Source organism: Mus caroli, chromosome 10 (genome assembly GCF_900094665.2).
Source record: "Mus caroli chromosome 10, CAROLI_EIJ_v1.1, whole genome shotgun sequence".
Taxonomy (NCBI): Eukaryota; Metazoa; Chordata; class Mammalia; order Rodentia; family Muridae; genus Mus; species Mus caroli.
In genome coordinates, this window is record NC_034579.1 from 109,127,189 (window position 1) to 109,144,049 (window position 16,861).

Genomic DNA, 16,861 nt, shown 5'->3' on the forward strand with positions numbered 1-16,861 from the left:
AGAAGAAGAAGAAGAAGAAGAAGAAGAAGAAGAAGAAGAAGAAGAAGAAGAAGAAGAAGAAGAAGAAGAAGAAGAAGAAGAAGAAGAAGAATTGAACCTTGCCGGGCGTGGTGACACAGGCCTTTAATCCCAGCACTCAGGAGGCAGAGGCAGGCAGATTTCTGAGTTCAAGGCCAGCCTGGTCTACAAAATGAGTTCCAGGACAGCCAGTGCTATACAGAGAAACCCTGTCTCGAAAAACCAACAACAACAACAACAACAACAAAAGTAAAAAAGAAAAAAAGAGAAAAAGAAAACTGAACCTCTCCCAGAAACTAAGGCGAAGAACAATCAAGAAAGATGTCAGTCTCTGGCCTCTATGTTTACATGCACCCACACACTCACATACACACACACACATCACACACACACACTCACACACACATACACACACATACATAACATACCACATACACACCACACACACTCATACACCACACATACACACTCCATACACCATGCACTATGTATATACACTCCACACACACAAGAGAGAAAAAACTCGTAATTTATTATTGAATCAAAATTCAGCCCTAAATTGAAAACCAGACCACCCTTAATATCAGAATTGCTTCACTTTGCAGTGTTCCTGGTAAAAATGCATTTTCCTGCTCAGGGAGAAGGAAAACGTCAGCCCAGGGAGCCATTCCTTTATATATCTACTAGAAGGAGCCTCGGATTTACAAAAGAGTGTTAGTCGTGATTTTTGCTTCATAAAAGCATGCATCAATTGACGCTTTGATTTTTCTAGGCATCCAGCTAGTAAATTTTTACAAATTTAAAATAAAAGCCAGCTAGGACTTTGACTGTGTGCCGTATCCAGTCACGTGGTGCACCACTGACTAATCCATCCCACAATAGCCATCTTGACTCATTGGGCTCATTTCTTCCTTGCATTGCTTGACTGTGTACAGTCCTACCCTAACAGGGTTTAAATGTTTCAGTTGTTTTAATATAAGAAGGCTTTTTAATGCATGTAAGAAGTATGTAATCTTTCAGGGACTTGAATTTTCAAAGTTATCATATGTTGCTTAGATTCACTATTGGTTCCTGTTTTGGTATTAAAAGCAAGAGACCCAAATGCTTGTGTTTTGACTTAATAAGAAATTAATAGTGAGAACTGTGTATGTAATATCTCATTGTGTATGCACAACAAACAGTTCATTACCTGACCTCTGTATATGTGCATATATAAACATATGTGAGTAAATATATAAACATGTATAAGTGCATATATAAACATGCATGAGTAAATATATAAACATGTATAAGTGCATATATAGAAATGCATGAGAAGGACATGAAAAATGCCCCTTCTCATAGCTGGCTGTGTCTGCTTTCTATTTTGCCAAAGGAATGCAGAATATTATTGGGGTCTGAATTTGAGTTTCTTTGGTGATTAATGACTCAGAACATCTCTTTAAATATGTACTCATACATGTTTATATATGCACTTACACATATTTATATATGTGCTCATACATGTTTATATATGCACGTATACATGTTTATATATGTACTCATACTTGCTTATATATGTACTCATACTTGCTTATATATGCACTTATACATGTTTATATATGTATTCATACATGTTTTATATGTACTCATACATGTTTATATATGCACTCATATATGTTTACCTTTTTCCATTTTCCTCTTGGGTTTTTGTACTTTTCTTGATAACTAGAGTAACCAAGGTATGCTGTGATCATTAATATCTGTATCATCTTTCCTATTAGGCGCTAGTTATTATGCTTAATGTTCCATCTCATAAGACACATCTGTGTGTCGTTTATTAGATTGAAATGCAATCATCGGGGTTTTTTTTCAAAAGGTTATTTTAAGTAATATAACCATCTTTCCTCTTTCTGATGTATAGGTCTCAGATTTATCTTTTAAAAGCATACGATAAAAACTAGCGACTTTGTATTATTGTCTCTGGCATCTGTGTCATCTGTGATCAACTGCTCTCCCCGAGTCATTAAAGCTTTGCTTGTTCTCTTTCCAGTACCTGACAAGGTCCAGGGAATCAGTGTTAGCAACTCTGCCAGAAGCGACTACTTAAAGGTGTCCTGGGTGCATGCCACCGGAGACTTTGACCACTATGAAGTCGCCATCAAAAACAGAGAAAGCTTCATTCAAACCAAAAGCATCCCCAAGTCAGAAAATGAGTGTGAATTTATTAAGCTGGTACCTGGACGCCTGTACAGCGTCACTGTCAGTACAAAGAGTGGACAATATGAAGCCAGTGAACAGGGGACAGGGAGAACGAGTAAGTGAGGGGTGGGGTGAAGGACAGGCGGGTTACTGGACTTGAAGGTCATTGAGTACCGTCATGTAAATCCTGAGTTTTCTGTTTCCTGATTAGTCACCTATAATCCCAATAACTCCCACCTGGGGCTTATCCCATTCAGCCAAGCAATGGCATACAATTATAGAACATTTATTGGTAAATAAAAGCAAGTAAGGGAGGGAGGGAGGAAAACAAGCGTTTCATCTTTCTTCTCTGACTTCTCCCGTCAAGGCGACAACACTCTAGACATCTTGTTTTATCTTCTGATTGAGATCATAACTCATTTTATAATTATATTCTCCCAACGTTCAACATGTAAGATTTATGTCAGGGGAAAGCAATCACGATTTAGGTAGTTGCTTTCAATTTCTCTGGTTTAATTATGCATGAAGTAACTCCGGGTTTTTCCGGGGGGCGAGAGATGTGTTTGGCAGTCCCTTGAGCGAGATTTATAGATCATGTAGGGTAAACTTGATCAGCCCTGCTCCTGAAATATCTTCTCATTCCTCTCTCCAGTCCCAGAGCCTGTGAAGGACCTCACCCTTCTCAACAGGAGTACGGAGGATCTCCATGTGACTTGGTCAAGAGCCAAAGGGGATGTTGATCAGTACGAGGTCCAGCTGCTCTTCAACGACATGAAAGTCTTCCCTCACATTCACCTTGTGAACACAGCAACTGAGTATCAGTTCACAGCGCTCACGCCGGGGCGCCATTACAAAATCCTCGTCCTGACCATCAGTGGCGATGTCCAGCAGTCAGCCTTCATTGAAGGCCTCACAGGTAAATCGAAGTGCTTTCCTGAGCCCGAGCTGGCATGGTAATGTGCTTAAGATGTTTGATTAGTGCAAGTGTTTAGATTAAGACTTGGACAAATGAGAAACTATAAGAAGCAGAAAGCTGTCCTGATCATGATAATGGCATTGTCAAGGAAGGATTATTAAAAGGACATTAATAAAAGTACACAGAGGTGGCCGGGAACCTTTCAGAGAAATGACACTGAGTGGACATGCCTAGCTGGGGCTCTGGGGACACATAGACTATATTAAATATTAAAACATAGCTCTCCCGATGGGGAGTCAGTTCTTTGGGATCCATTGAGGAGCTGTTGCAATTATTTAATAATGCAAGTTGACAGCTTCTTGGAGGGCATCCCTACAGCAGAGCATCTCTGCCCAGCCTGCCCAGCCTTATGACTTCTTCCTATTATCACCACTGGCATGGTTTTCTTATGAAGAAATATATGGAGGTTAAATAATTTCCCTAGTATCACATAGCGAGTAAATATGAAAACCAAGCTTGGATAGAAACGGTCTAACTAGCCCTCAATATGTGACTAACCATATATGACTACTGTTTCCATTTCTCTTTGGTGGCCTTGAACTTTCTCCTCTACCTCTACTCCCCCGTTTTTAAATAAAATATTTGTTTATTTATTTATCTATTTAATGCATGTGAGTACACTGTTGTTTTCTTCAGACACACCAGAAGAGGGCATCCAATCCCATTACAGATGGTTGTGAGCCACCATGTGGTGGCTGGGAATTGAACTCAGGACCTCTGGAAGAGCAGTCAGTGCTCTTAACCGCTGAGCCATCTCTCCAACCCAAATTTTCTCCCCTTAACTTCTATTTGGGTGGAAGAGTCAGGAAAAAATATAGACAATTTTTTGTACATGCCATCTTTCAGTAAATGTTAAAACATTAAAAAGCATGACCTGTAAACTTAACTAATCCAGGCTATTTGGCAGAAAGAGTAAGACCACACTCCACAGTAGGCTGTACCCCTTAGTATAGTGCATTACTATATTGTGGTCTACATTGAAGAAGATAAGCATGACTTGGGAGGCACTAGGGATAGAACCCAAGGCCTTGCAATGATTGGCAAGCGCTATAGCACTGAGCCACGCCCACAGCCAACCTTAGAGACTGTAGCTAGGTATTCCCACAGTTCATTTCCCAAGCGATAGCTTTACATTTCTTTTCTCTTCCAGTCCCCAGCACTGTCAAAAACATTCACATTTCTGCCAACGGAGCCACGGATAGGCTGATGGTAACCTGGAGCCCTGGTGGCGGGGATGTGGATTCCTATGTGGTGTCTGCATTCAGACAGAACGAGAAGGTTGACTCTCAGACCATTCCCAAGCATGCCTCGGAGCACACATTCTACAGGCTAGAGGCCGGAGCCAAGTACAGGATCGCCATTGTTTCTGTCAGCGGGTCCCTGAGAAACCAGATAGATGCGCTCGGACAGACAGGTGAGCACATGCCTGGTAAAAACCCAGATGAGAGTATCCCACAGTTCCCTGCAGTGGAACAGCGAATGGGCTTAGCTCACTGGTGAAAATCTCATTTTAAACTACCTACGTATCTTTAGAGAGCATGTAGTTGTGCACTAGGATTTTAGAGAATCTTTCCTCAGTGGAGGACTTTGCCCAAAGTGGCCGAGCCTGAGCATTCTTGCTTCTCTTATTTCTTTGAAGTCCCAGCGTCTGTCCAGGGAGTCGTCGCAGACAATGCATACAGCAGTAATTCCTTAACAGTAAGTTGGCAGAAAGCCCTTGGTGTGGCAGAAAGATATGATATCCTGCTTCTAAATGAGAATGGGCTTCTTTTGAGCAACACGTCAGAGCCAGCTACGGCGAGACAGCATAAATTTGAAGATCTAACGCCAGGCAAGAAATACAAGATGCAGATCCTGACTGTCAGCGGAGGCCTCTTTAGTAAAGAGTCCCAGGCTGAAGGCCGGACAGGTAAGTAACACAACTTCCTGTCTTGGACAGGAAGTTATCTCCTCTGTCTACCACGGTGTAGACAATGATCAGGTGAGCGAGAGGCCATGCTGGGAGAAGATGCATAGCTCTTGACACAGTAGTCAAATTCATCCTGACTTCACACTGGCAGAAGGGTCAGCCAGCCCATGTAGGCTTTAGCCCACAGTACTCCAATCTGGATTTGTCATTAGAATCGGCACTGGTAGTTGACGACGGCAGAAGCTGACTTTACTACAGAGTTGGCCATTTGAAACGGTGCAAATGTGTTAGCATATAGTCCTCAAAGTTAGAAACTGGAGCTAAAATAAGATGTCAGGTTACCACTTGACAACATATTTTACATGTTTTACAACATGTGTAAGCATATTTTTCTAGGTTCTGGGTGTAGAAATCCATCCCTGGTCTTACTCACATCCCTGACTCATAGTAATGATGTCATTTCAACCTATCTGTTTCTCTGATCTTCTGCCCCCTCCAACTTTTGAGGACTCTTGTGCCAGGACTTCAATTGAGCCCCAACACAACAGTTACCACTTGCCTTGCTTACCAAGTGCTCATCTTCACAAGCCATCTGGGAAAAATGCTGGTCAGGACCCCAGTGCAAAGCCCCAATCTATGCTGGCTTTTAGAATGATGTGGGGGTTTCCTGTTATTTTTCTTTCTTGTGCCCTTAAATCTAACTTCTACTACCATTAGCTTTTCCCTGTCTGTCCATCCACTCTTCCCTCTGCAGTCTAATAATCATCTATAAGCCTTCAGTTAGCACTCAGAGATGACCTTTTGACCTTTAATTTAATTGGCATCATAAAAAAAAAGAAACTTAGTTGTACAGATCAAGTAATGTCTTAGATCTTGGCTAGCCAGAGCTATGTAAAAACAAACAAAAAATATATGTATATGTATAGATGTGTATGTGTGTGTATGTGTATATGTATATGTGTATGTGTATGTGTATGTGTATGTATCCTGTCTCCTGTCTGGGAACAAAAAATGAGCACACAAAAACCCTCACACAAAAGCCAACCACACCCAACCTCCTCTGAAGAACTATCTAATCATATCTTATATCCATCTTAGATCTCTATCTAAAAAGTATCTGTGATGATAATTTCCGATCCCAGTTTCTTGTTCTTTTGTGGCTGTTTGTAAACTACATTTTGGCACAAGTAACTTACAAACGTCCTGTTTCTTTACTTTGGGGGCTCTGTGTTTTTGTTGCTTGTTGTATGCAGAGAGTAAGGTCTATTGATGAGAGTTCAATGACAAAAGAATCTCACAGCAGAAGTCCTCACAGGTAATGGGCATGACACTCGTCCTGAACACAGTGGATGGGCTTGTACTTGACCCCACAGCTGCCAGGGATGAACAGTTTCTCAACCACCATACATATGTTCAGACTCACCGGCTTTAAACTTAATGAAACTCCACTTCTTTGAAAGGTAGATGTGCGGCTAATGGTGAAATTTGTGAGCTTGGCTCTCTGTTCTCGATCACATGCTTCTTGTTTTGCAGTATGGTACACGGAGACTATGATTTAGCAATACAAACTCTAGCCATGATGCCCTAAGGCAGTGGTTCTCAACTTTCCTAATGCTAGGATGACCCTAATGCTAGGATGCTATGATGTGATGACCCCCCAACCATAAAATTATATTCGTTGCTACTTCATAACTGTAATTTTGCTACTGTTGTGAATAGTAATACAAACATTTCATACTCAGGATATCTGATCTGGGACCCTGGTGGGGGTCACAACCCACAGGCTGAGAACCACTGCCCCAAGTCTTCCCAAAAACACATAAATATTTGTCTGGGCCACAGACCTGTAAAAATCAGAGCCAGGAACATCATCTAGAAAAGGCTGTCACTAAAGTCTTATAGGGAAATCCATGCTAGGAGCCTGCTGTTTGCATCTATTGGAAGTCAACGTATCTTAAAGTCAAGGGATGATGTGTTTGGGGTTGAATGTGTCCACCAAGGTATTGATTCTGGGATGTTTCAGGGATATGGCAAAATGCTGACCCATTCTCTTGTTCCTTGACACTTTCAGTCCCAGCAGCTGTCACCAATCTGAGGATCACAGAGAACTCCAGTAGATACCTGTCCTTCAGCTGGACCGCCTCAGAGGGTGAACTCAGCTGGTATAACATCTTCCTATACAACCCAGACAGAACTCTTCAGGAACGAGCGCAAGTTGACCCGCTAGTCCAGAGCTTCTCTTTCCAGAACTTGCTACAAGGCAGAATGTACAAGATGGTGATTGTCACTCACAGTGGGGAGCTGTCTAATGAGTCCTTTATATTCGGCAGAACAGGTAAGACCCAGGCCCAAACAGTAAGGGATTGCAAGGGAGGTGTCACAGTATCCACCGGCTCAGCCTTGGTTGTTCATCCTTCCCAATTCTGTCCAGAGTGGAACTTTATATGAATGTCTGACCTTGAAACTTTGACTCTAACTCAGACTAACTATGAGTTGTGTCTTCTTATTCTAGTGGCTATCGTTCCTATTTAGTTATCTGGTGGGGTTCATGAAAAATTAACCCAATTCCTCTACTTGCCAGCAAACTATTCAAAATAGGGTGGTAACCATCATGGCTCTAGTCAAAGTATGTCCAGCAACTTCCTACAAGGAATAGATTGTGGCCGGGGCAGGTCCACAGAAGGTCAACTTTGTATCTACAAATCACACACACACACACACACACACACACACACACACACACAAATGCATGTATGCATGCTCACACTGACCACTATGTGTTGTAAACAGCTCTAGTTAAAATGAACAAGAGTTCCAGGAAACCAGGATACAGAAATCTCTCTGGGCTGTAAATGAGTTGAATTTTTCCAACTTCTTCATCATTTGGCAATTGCATTTCAGTGCTTTGAGGTGCCAGGTACACGACTCCTGGAAAATCGAAATGACCAAGAAAGATAAGCTCCTGACCTTAGACTGCCTCTTGATAGAGGAGAGAAGAGGATTGATGTCTTAGGGTTTCCATTGCTGAGAAGAGACACCATGACCAAGACAACTCTTACAAGGACAACATTTAATTGGAGTTGGCTAGCAGGTTCAGAGGTTCAGTCCATTATCATCATGGCAGGAAGTATGGCAGCATCCAGGCAGGCATGGAGCTAGAGAAGGAATTGAGAGTTCTGGCACCTTGATTGGAAGGCAGCCAGGAGAAGATTGACTCTTCTGCACTGGGAGGGGCTTCAAAGCCCACCCTCACAGTGACACATGTCCCCTAACAAGATCACACCTCCTAACATTACCACTCCCTATGGGCCAAGGCAATTCAAACCACCACAGTTGGGATAGAAGATTTTAAAGGGAGATGACTTTGAAACACCTTAAATTCCATGAAATGAGCATGTCCAGACCATGGCTTAGCAGAACAGGACATTACTTAAAACAGAGGACATTACAGCTGAGACCAGAAGGTAAGAAGAGAAATGCAAAGAAAGTATGCCAAGGACGTTCAATGAAAAGTATGCCAAGGACGTCTACTTGTCCCCCAAGGGAGCTGAAAAAGAGCCATGACAACCCACGACCACAAACCACATTGCCTAGATCTTAAGACTGTTACCTCTATGCTTGGTCAGGAGAACTTGAACCATTAATAAACAGAAGATGGGAGATGTGTGTATCCATGGTGGTACACAGCTTCACCCGCAACACTCAGGAGGCTGCAGAGAGAGCCGAGCAAGTTTAAGGATTTCAGCTACATAGAAAGATCCCATATTAAGGGGGGGGGGAAGAGTCCCCAACAAATCCTCATTATCCAAAGAATACCAGCTTAAATCAAATACCTATGGAGCAGGTAGTGTTGTGTAGGGCAATTCCCACTAGTTATTAGATTGGCTGATAAAGATAACAAGAAGCCAATCACTGGGCAAAGATATGAAGGCAGATCAGGAAGAGAAAGGGAGAAGAGAAGGGTGAGATGAGATGGAGGCCAGGGAGAGACAAGATGAAGGGAGAAGGAGATAAAGATGGAGCTGACCCACAAGGCCTGGACAAGCCACAAGTGGGTAGGGATTTCATAGATGGGCAGTAGAATAATGTAGGGTACATTTGCCCAGTTTAGGGGTGCAACTTGAAATTATATCAATTGAGTTCTGTGTTCTTTTTTATTTGGGGGTTGGAGATTTACCATTATAAATCTGGCTGATAAAAGTCTCCAGTGTTATTATTTCCTGGGTCTAAGGGGACTGAATGAGGGCACCAGGCATTTCAGGAAAGACTGGTTCGGTCAGCTTAGCAAGTGGAGACAGAGAGAGCTAGCTCGGGAGCAGGTTTTTGATCAGAGTGGCTTGGCAGCAGGCTGGCCACAGGAACCAGGGCAAGATGGCTGATTGGGGCTGGCCATAGGGGTGGGCTAGACCGCAGATGCCAGCTATTAGTGGAATTTAGTGTGGCTCATTTTTTTAAAACTACGTGCAACAGTGTTGTGGCTGATTTATATCGTCGTAGAAAGGGCTCTGAGTGCTTCTTTTCCTAAATTGAGGTTATGTCCATACAGACTTTGACAAGAAAAAAATGATGATATAACAGAGGCCCTAAAGGTAAATAGTGCAGTAAAGAGACTCAGGGTGGCTGCAGGATGGTAGCTGTCAGAGAGGTCAGTCAGGCTAGGAGATGCTGAAACCATTTCCTGAGTGTTCTAGAAGCTTCCTGGCATTACACAGCTGCCTCGAGTTAATAACTGCTGAATAGTCCACTATGAGGAAGTGGCCCCTGTTTTGACTCGTCTTAGTTTGTATCCATCACTGCCCAACAAGAGTGGTCTGAACCAACAGCAAGAACTGAGTCCACGGTGCATGCAACCGAACCATGTTCCCAGCACGGCTCAGGTTCTCACCTGTGGGTCACGTGGGTTTGTGCCCGTCTTGTTCTCAGCGTGAGTGTCTCTGCTTTCAGTCCCTGCTGCCGTGAACCATCTCAAAGGCTCCCATCGGAACACGACAGACAGCCTGTGGTTCAGCTGGAGCCCGGCCTCCGGGGACTTTGACTTCTATGAGCTGATTCTTTACAATCCTAACGGCACGAAGAAGGAGAACTGGAAAGAAAAGGACGTGACAGAGTGGCGTTTCCAAGGTCTCGTTCCTGGAAGGAAATACACCCTGTATGTGGTGACTCACAGTGGGGACCTCAGCAATAAAGTCACAGGGGAGGGCAGAACAGGTAAGAAGCCCAGTCAAGTGACTTCTAAGGATGTATGTTAATTATGACTTTAAATGATACAATTCCTCTCCCTCTCTCTCCCTCCCTCTTCCCCTCTCTCTCCCTTCTTCCCTCTCTCTCTCCCTCCCCAACTCCCTCTTTCTCCCTTTCTCTCTCTGTCTCTCTCTGTGTCACACACTCACTCAAGTGTGCGTGTGCATGCACATGTCCACATGTAATGCACACACACAGTGCTAAGATGAACCGAGCTTTATGTAATCATCACTAGGTTCTTAGGGTTTTTTTTTTTTTTTTTGCCATCACTCGCATGCATGAAGCAAGGTCTGTCACGGTGTGTCTCAGCCTCTGTTTTCTTATCTGAAAAATGATGACAATGGCATGCTCCATCACGGCATTGCTATAGAATAGTCTCTCCTAGCTGCTGTTACACCTTGGGTATATATCTGTATATCTGTATATCTGTATATCTGTATATCTGTATATCTGTATATCTGTATATCTGTATATCTGTATATCTGTATATCTATATATCTGTATATCTATCTGTATCCCATCTTGGAGCCAGTCTACAAGATTATCTGAAACTAGACAGAATTGTCTCTGAAACGCAGCCCTACTGCTTCCAAATATGGTGAAATATTTCCCTATATACGTAACCCATTTGGAGCATGTTCATACACAGTAGCACCCTCGTAAAGAAGCTCTAGTTATGAGAATTTAAGAAAAGACATATAAAATGTTAGGCGGCGCCTTATTTGTGGTAGTTACGATAAAAGAAAGTATCTGCATCTATGTTATCATGTTATCTCTTCATACATTAAAGTAGATTTGGCCGGGCGGTGGTGGTGCACGCCTTTAATCCCAGCACTCGGGAGGCAGAGGCAGGCGGATTTCTGAGTTCGAGGCCAGCCTGGTCTACAAAGTGAGTTCCAGGACAGCCAGGGCTATACAGAGAAACCCTGTCTCGAAAAACCAAAAAAAAAAAATAATAAAAAAATAAAGTAGATCTGATGTCACTCAATGTTCTGACTCTGTTCTGTCTCAAATCTGATTGTGTGGGTTTTTTTTTTAATTGTTGTTGTTTTATTTTTTGTCTAGCCCCAAGTCCTCCAAGTCTTTTGTCATTCGCCGATGTTGCGAACACCTCCTTGGCCATCACCTGGAAGGGACCCCCAGACTGGACAGACTACAATGACTTTGAGCTGCAGTGGTTCCCTGGAGATGCACTTACCATCTTCAACCCCTACAACAGCAGAAAGTCAGAAGGACGCATTGTGCACGGGCTTCACCCAGGGAGGTCCTATCAATTCAGTGTCAAGACTGTGAGCGGGGACTCCTGGAAAACCTACAGCAAACCAATTTCTGGGTCTGTGAGGACAAGTACGGCTTGTTTCTCTTATCTTGGGTTTCAGAGGGGATGAGAGGACCGTATCATTCCGACAGGGGTTGGGTTGAATCCATGATTAGATTTGAGATGGCAGGACTTGGATGCAGGTAGACATCTCCTTTGATTCTTTGCATTCATTCAGCTAACAGCAATGTACTAAAAACAATCCTCAGCAAAAGGGTGATCCCTGTCCTCATGCAGCTTGGGTGGAAAGTAGTATTGTTGACAGACAGTTGTATTTGGGGTGTGAAAGGGAAGCAAATGTCATTGAATTCATGTCAGAGGCATGGGACCCAAAACATGGAGGCTTCCTGAATGAAGAAACATCTAAATTGAAACCTAGAGAGGAGGAGAATTCACCAGGTAGAGGTGGAACAAGAAATGGAGAATATGTAGAGAAAAATAAACCACTGAGAGACCACAGAAATGTGGCTACTGAGGAGCAGAAGGAGTCCTACCTGGGCAGAGCTCAGGCTTAAAGAGAGCCTAGTCCCCAAATGGCTTATTTTCTGGGCTGTCAATGTGGGACCTTCACTCAAAGTCAGGCTGCCCCATAGTCACAGAGGCATCACAGGTATAGTCACATTTTGGAAGGTTACTCGGAGTTGACAGCAGAGACTACATGGTGAGGTTCCATCTAGGTTTCTGTAGGAGAGACTGGAGAAAGGTGATGGAAGTTAGCACGGATCAGGATCAGGAGTCACTGCAGTTCTTGCCCTTTCAGCAGAGTTGACATGTATTGGGTAATGACTCTATTCAATGACAGTATTCCAAGTGGCTGACCGTGTCCCCCCACTCCATCACAATAACTATACAAAGGACAGATTCTTGATTTCCTCCTGTGCAGGTGGAAAGTCATTTATCCCAAAAATGTTGGTAAAGACGTTGCTTTCAGGCTGGGGGCTTGCCTGGCCTTCTGCTCATCTGGTTCCGCTGTTACTCACACGAGCTTATTTTTCAAAGCACATTGGTGATTTTCTAAGGAAACAGCACTTTCACTTTTAGTAGGGTTTTTATTGTTGTGCTGTTTCAGGTTGACAGTGATCAAGAGAGAATCCATGGTCTTACATATGTTAGGCAAGCACTGAACTGCCCAGCTACATCCCTGGCTGCATTTTTAACTCTTTTTTTTTTTACATGTACTTATCTGCTTGCTTTGTGTGTGCTCTCATGAGTCTTCATGTGTGTGCATGCCACGGCACACAAGTATGGGGAGGTCAGAGGACAACTTGCAGAAGTCATTCGTCTTTTTATAATCATATAGATTCCAGGGATGGAATTCTGGCCATTAGGCGTGGTGGTGGCAAGTACCTTTCCCTGCTGAGACATCTCAGTGGTCCCATTTAATATTGGTAGATTTTTTATTTGTCGGTTGGCTGGTTAGTTTTGTTTGGCTGGTTGATTTTGTTTGTTTGTTTGTTTGTTTGGTTGGTTGGTTGGTTGGTTGGTTGGTTGGTCTTTCAAGACCAAGTAGCCTTGGCTCTCCTGGAACTTGCTCTACAAACCAGGCTTGCCTTGCACTCACAGATCCATTTGCCTCTGCCTCTTGAGCACTGGGATTAAAGACATGCACCACCACAGCCCAGACTAAACTTTCTTTTTACAAAGTGCAGTCTAACAGCCAGGAAATTTCCATGATGATTCCTTAAAAATATTTTTCCCAGAAAGCAATTCAAGAAGTTGTAAGAACTGTCCATTTACATCTCACACAGTTATCCCCAAAGGTGCTGGAGGAAACATCTTCCACACAGCTGAATCGGTCTCTTCCCTCCACCCCCTTGCTCCCACAGAGCCAGACAAGATACAAAACCTGCATTGCCGCCCCCAGAACTCCACGGCCATTGCCTGCTCTTGGATACCTCCTGACTCCGACTTTGATGGCTACAGCATTGAGTGCCGAAAAATGGATACCCAAGAAATCGAGTTTTCCAGAAAGCTGGAGAAAGAAAAATCACTGCTCAACATCATGATGTTAGTACCTCATAAGAGGTACCTGGTGTCCATCAAGGTGCAGTCGGCCGGCATGACCAGTGAGGTGGTTGAAGATAGCACCATCACCATGATAGACCGTAAGTGTTCCCAAAGGTCTTCGTGGGACCCCTGTCACATGGGGTAGAGAGCTTCAAATCTCTCTCCGTCATTTCTACCAATCACATTCACTTGCACACAGTCCATGTGTACGCAAGTCTGTCCTGTTATTACCTGGGGAATAGAATCCAATGGCCCCAGGAAAATGGAGACCACTCTCTGGATAAAGTTTTGCATTAACAAATGTTTCAATGTTAAAGTGCCCAAATGAGTCAGGATTTTTAAGTGCATCATCTTGCCTGATCTAGATAGTATATAACTAGTGGAGCTTTTAAGCAATTTGATGCTTCTACCTTGAGGAAATCCTGCAGAGGAGACGCCCCTTTCATTATGCTTAATGTGCCACTGGCAAATTGTTTCCTCTGCCTACTTACATTCAGGAGAGGAGGCTATAATCACACATTCCCTAGCGCACAGAGGCCGAGAGGACTCCAGACCTTCACCTCTCTGACCTGTTCAGGAGGAGAAAGCACCCCGTGACCCTTCTTGGCTCCTCCCCCTCTTTTCCAGGCCCGCCTCCACCGCCTCCACACATCCGTGTGAATGAAAAGGATGTGCTAATCAGCAAATCTTCCATCAACTTTACTGTCAACTGCAGCTGGTTCAGCGACACCAACGGAGCAGTTAAATACTTCGCTGTGGTGGTGAGAGAGGCCGACAGTAAGTAATGATGAGCTAATGATCTCGAAGACACAGAGCTGACTTCTTCAAGGTCGTGACAAGGCTCCTTGGATGAGAAAGTTTGAAGAGTAGAAAATTAAATTCTTAATACTCAGTTCACTCTTGGCTGGATGCAGGGAGATAGCTACAATTGAAACGGCCCGGAGGGTCCTTTGGCAATGAGCCCTTCTAACTTTAGACATAATGATTAAGTGCAAGGAAAATAATAAAAATAGCAATAATAAACCAATCATAAACATAACTATTGAGCTGAACAGAGTTGCCCACACTTATGAGCCCTGTACTTAAGAAGCTAAGATAGGGGCTGGAGAGATGGCTCAGTGGTTAAGAGCACTGGCTGCTCTTCCAGAGGTCCTGAGTTCAATTCCCAACAACCACATGGTGGCTCACAACCATCTGTAATGGAATCTATCGCCCTCTTCTGGTGTCTCTGAAGACAGCTACAGTGTACTTACATACATAAAATAAATATATCTTTTAAAAAAAGAAGTTGAGACAGTAGGACTCCTATGAGTTCAAGACCATCCTATACTATGTAGCAAGACCTATCTTTAAAAATAAAAGAAAAAAATGTAGAGATCACTAACTTTTAGAGCACAATTGCAAATATATGAATATCCTCTTAGCTACCCATCAATTTTGTTTACTCTCTGTTTTTTAATTCTGCCATTAAGTAGCATATATGTAAAAAATCATATATATAATATATCATAATGCTGTCTATCTCCTTTTATATGAAATACCCCTGAGAAACACATATTCGCAAACTCCATCAATTCACAAAAATTCCCAAAAACTTAAAGAGAAGAAACGATGCTTGTTTGAAGTACCACTACTTTACGGAACTTGTTTTTCTGAGTTCTGTTTGCTTGATCTTGCCATTGCTTGTTTTGGGTGACAGAATTTTTGTGTATTGTTGTTGTTGTTTTGTTTGTCTGTTTGTTTTTTATGTTGCTTGGTCTGGTCTTTCCCTCACTTTGTAACCCAGGCTAACCTCAAACTCTTGAGTCTCCTGCCTTAGTTTCTCCTCAGTGTTGAGATTGCAGACACGTAATTACCATTCCCAACTCTTAATTGTTAGGAGTAGATTGCATTATGTAATTCTGTAGAAAGTACAGGGGTGACCCAGTTTCCACAGACTGGACAAATGCCATGCAAGAACTGTCACATCATTGTACACAACTGAATTGTGACCTTTGGTGTTTATTATCGACACATTCTGTCAAGGCACCTGCAGGAGGTGTTGCTTTGGAGTTAAATGTATTCATGTACATGTATTCATGTATTAAGTCTCCGAAAGGGATGCCAGGACGCACAGGAATATCGGTCTATTTCATCTTCCTTATATTTCTCAGAATTATTTAAGGTGCTATATGTACATGGATTTCCCTCAGCATCTCTGACAACTTTTGAGCCATTTGTGGATCAAGGAGAATTTTTAAACCTGGTGAACACTGGACCGATTTCTAGACTAAATGGCATTTTAGTTTCAGTGGGTATTTAACAGTCTGTATGGTTTTACATCCTATTTAGTTGTACTAAAATGGTTATGCATAATTAATTAAATAATTTCAAGGGTCAATGATGCATTCCAGGTTTCCTCACACCCTGGAACTGGAGATAGATTTGTGAGCCATGAATAGACTTTAATTAGGCAGCAATGGAGATAGTGTGTTTCCACATGAGTCTAGGGCAGTGACCAAAAATCTCACACCGGCAGAGAAGCTGGTCCTGTGCTCCATAGCCAGGTAGGTTTTTCTGTTATTGGCGTCCACAATGCTGAGCGATGATCCCTTGGTACCGAATGATAGCAATCCATCCATACACACTCATCCTAAACACAATATTCACCTTCAACTATTGCCAACAAAATAATATCTCCATTTCAGGAAAGGTCAATTAACAACAAAACCCAGCCGACTGTAGAAGGTCGTCTGTCATCTGAGACTTAACTATCCTGGTTCAAATGGGGCTCTACTATCGAAAGAGCATGACGAAAGAGATGTATAAAAGGAGGGACCCAGAGAACCTTTTGAAAGGTGCTTCAAGGTTTCAGTAGGCTCCTTGGACAGAGGAAAGAGGATTAAAGATGCACCATAAATCTCTCTCTGTCTAGAGCCTTTCTAAAATGGGGGCTCTGCCTACAACAGTGGGAGGACCTCAGTTATGGGGTTTAATCTCTCCTGGTCAGTTCCTTCTCTACTCACAAGTCTGCTTCCCTGGGTACAGATAAATAAAATGCCAACAAATCAGACATTGTTTTCCTAAGATATACTCACCGTGAGCAGACCTTACTGAATAAAGTGCAAGATGCTGAAATAAGCCCACTTCTTGAAGGACATTCAAGGCAGAATCCTATCTCTATAATATTTCCCTTATTACACTTCTTCCCCCCCACACACACACACAACAT

At 42.9% G+C, this 16,861-nt stretch overlaps 1 protein-coding gene and 1 non-coding gene across 3 annotated transcripts in view; both read left to right on the top strand.

The window, feature by feature from the left end:
- Ptprb (protein tyrosine phosphatase receptor type B) overlaps nucleotides 1–16,861 on the top strand; it is a 112,393-nt gene that overhangs the window by 60,092 nt on the left and 35,440 nt on the right. For both annotated transcript variants that reach the window (XM_029482951.1, XM_021173460.2), the window contains 9 exons: nucleotides 2,051–2,314; nucleotides 2,852–3,115; nucleotides 4,326–4,589; nucleotides 4,815–5,084; nucleotides 7,156–7,419; nucleotides 10,029–10,292; nucleotides 11,391–11,672; nucleotides 13,470–13,748; nucleotides 14,278–14,427. In XM_029482951.1, the coding sequence (XP_029338811.1) occupies nucleotides 2,051–2,314; nucleotides 2,852–3,115; nucleotides 4,326–4,589; nucleotides 4,815–5,084; nucleotides 7,156–7,419; nucleotides 10,029–10,292; nucleotides 11,391–11,672; nucleotides 13,470–13,748; nucleotides 14,278–14,427 (2,301 nt within the window). The remainder of the gene's footprint in view (nucleotides 1–2,050; nucleotides 2,315–2,851; nucleotides 3,116–4,325; nucleotides 4,590–4,814; nucleotides 5,085–7,155; nucleotides 7,420–10,028; nucleotides 10,293–11,390; nucleotides 11,673–13,469; nucleotides 13,749–14,277; nucleotides 14,428–16,861) is intronic.
- Nucleotides 4,018–4,154, top strand: LOC115032205. Its single transcript, XR_003837862.1, has one exon. It is a non-coding gene; the product is annotated as a small nucleolar RNA SNORA4 (small nucleolar RNA).